Source organism: Myxine glutinosa, chromosome 1 (genome assembly GCF_964187855.1).
Source record: "Myxine glutinosa chromosome 1, kmMyxGlut1.1, whole genome shotgun sequence".
In the NCBI taxonomy this organism is placed as follows: domain Eukaryota; kingdom Metazoa; phylum Chordata; class Myxini; order Myxiniformes; family Myxinidae; genus Myxine; species Myxine glutinosa.
Window position 1 is genome coordinate 130,228,895 of NC_136261.1, and position 1,353 is coordinate 130,230,247.

The 1,353-nt window shown below is 50.8% G+C and overlaps 1 protein-coding gene across 1 annotated transcript in view; it reads right to left on the reverse strand.

Moving 5' to 3' along the window:
- The window catches only part of LOC137419092 (uncharacterized), a 9,406-nt gene extending 8,378 nt beyond the window's left edge, over positions 1-1,028 (reverse strand). The window contains exon 1 of the mRNA XM_078767094.1: positions 20-1,028. Within this exon, the coding sequence (XP_078623220.1) occupies positions 20-1,000 (981 nt within the window). The 5' untranslated portion in view covers positions 1,001-1,028. The remainder of the gene's footprint in view (positions 1-19) is intronic.
- Positions 1,029-1,353: the final 325 nt, after the last annotated feature.

Consider the following 1,353-nt stretch of genomic DNA (forward strand, 5'->3'; position numbering starts at 1 on the left):
CATACATCATGCACATTACCTGTTCACCGTCAGTAGCAATCAGCTGTTTGTCTGGCACATCGATGGACTCCGTGACCTGCTTAGACAGAAAGCTGAAGAGTTCCTCCTTGTTCTCGTCGACACGGAGGAAACTGTGCCAGTTGCCTGGTAGGAGGGCAGAGCCAGTGACACGTCTGCGTATTCCCTTGCCTCTGTTGGTCCTTGCAGTTGCCTTCAGGCTGCCTGACTTTGCATAGCGGTCCCACACTAGATCGAGACGAGATCGATGTTGAAGCTGTGACATAATGTATGGAACGAATACTTTTGTGGCATAGTCAAGAAATGTTTTGGTCTGGCCTGGGCTCAGCATTTGAACTATTACAGCTCCATCGAGGATCACAGAAGATACTTGTGGTGGGTCCGACTTTGTTTCGACAAGCTGTTCTAAGGGCTGCAACAAGTCAGCTTTGGAACCAAAGCGGAGCTGTCCATTTTGCGAGAGTGCTGGCGGATGTGCGCTGTTCTCATGTTTGAAGAACTGCTCGAGACCCCCATCTCTGGTTTGGCATGCGATGTATAGTCTGGAGAAGAGCTCTGAATCACTCTTTGCAGAGGCTACTTGTTGTTTGCTCTTCTGGGCAGCTTTGACCTTGATGGATGAAAACAACGGGAGTTTGTTGCGTTTGATGACATCATTGAGTGGCTTGGATCTGTCTGCCAGACGTTCCTTCTCAAATGAATGGAACTGATCTCTCCCAATCTGTACAGCTGTACGCACAGTATCTACAACAGCTGGGCCCAAGATCTCCAGTGTGCCCAGGACCAGCAAATCTGTGCTTTCTTCTTCAAAGGGGCTGCCCATCTCTTCGATGACTGTTGTCAGTGCACGGACATCTTGGACGAACTTCTTCTGCACACTGTCGGTTTGCTCATGGTGGTGGGTGTGCTCTCCCCTTTGGCGCAGTTGCTGTGAGGTCTCAAATTCTGTGATGACCCGAGCAACTTCGGGGCCAGCCACCATCCACCGTCGAAGGGCACTTGGATTTTCAGTTAGGCCCACTGCCCGCCATCGCCTTTGACCGTGGCATTGTTTTGTTCATGAGCCTGGTCTAGGGAGATGGCGGAGAAAGCATGCCTAGTCTTCTTGGATGTGAAGTGCCCTGCATGGAACTTGGCAGCAACATCTGGGTGTTTCTCTGCAATGCCAACCATGTCCCTGATGTGGACTGGTAACCAGCGAGCATAGTGGATATGGTCCAATGCAGCGAACCATGTAGCTAGCTCTGGTAGGGTGTCCATGTACAGCGTGAAGTTGGACTCTCTCAGTGAACGTATGTAGAGGAGTATACAGAGCTCCAGGTTAAGTACAGTGGC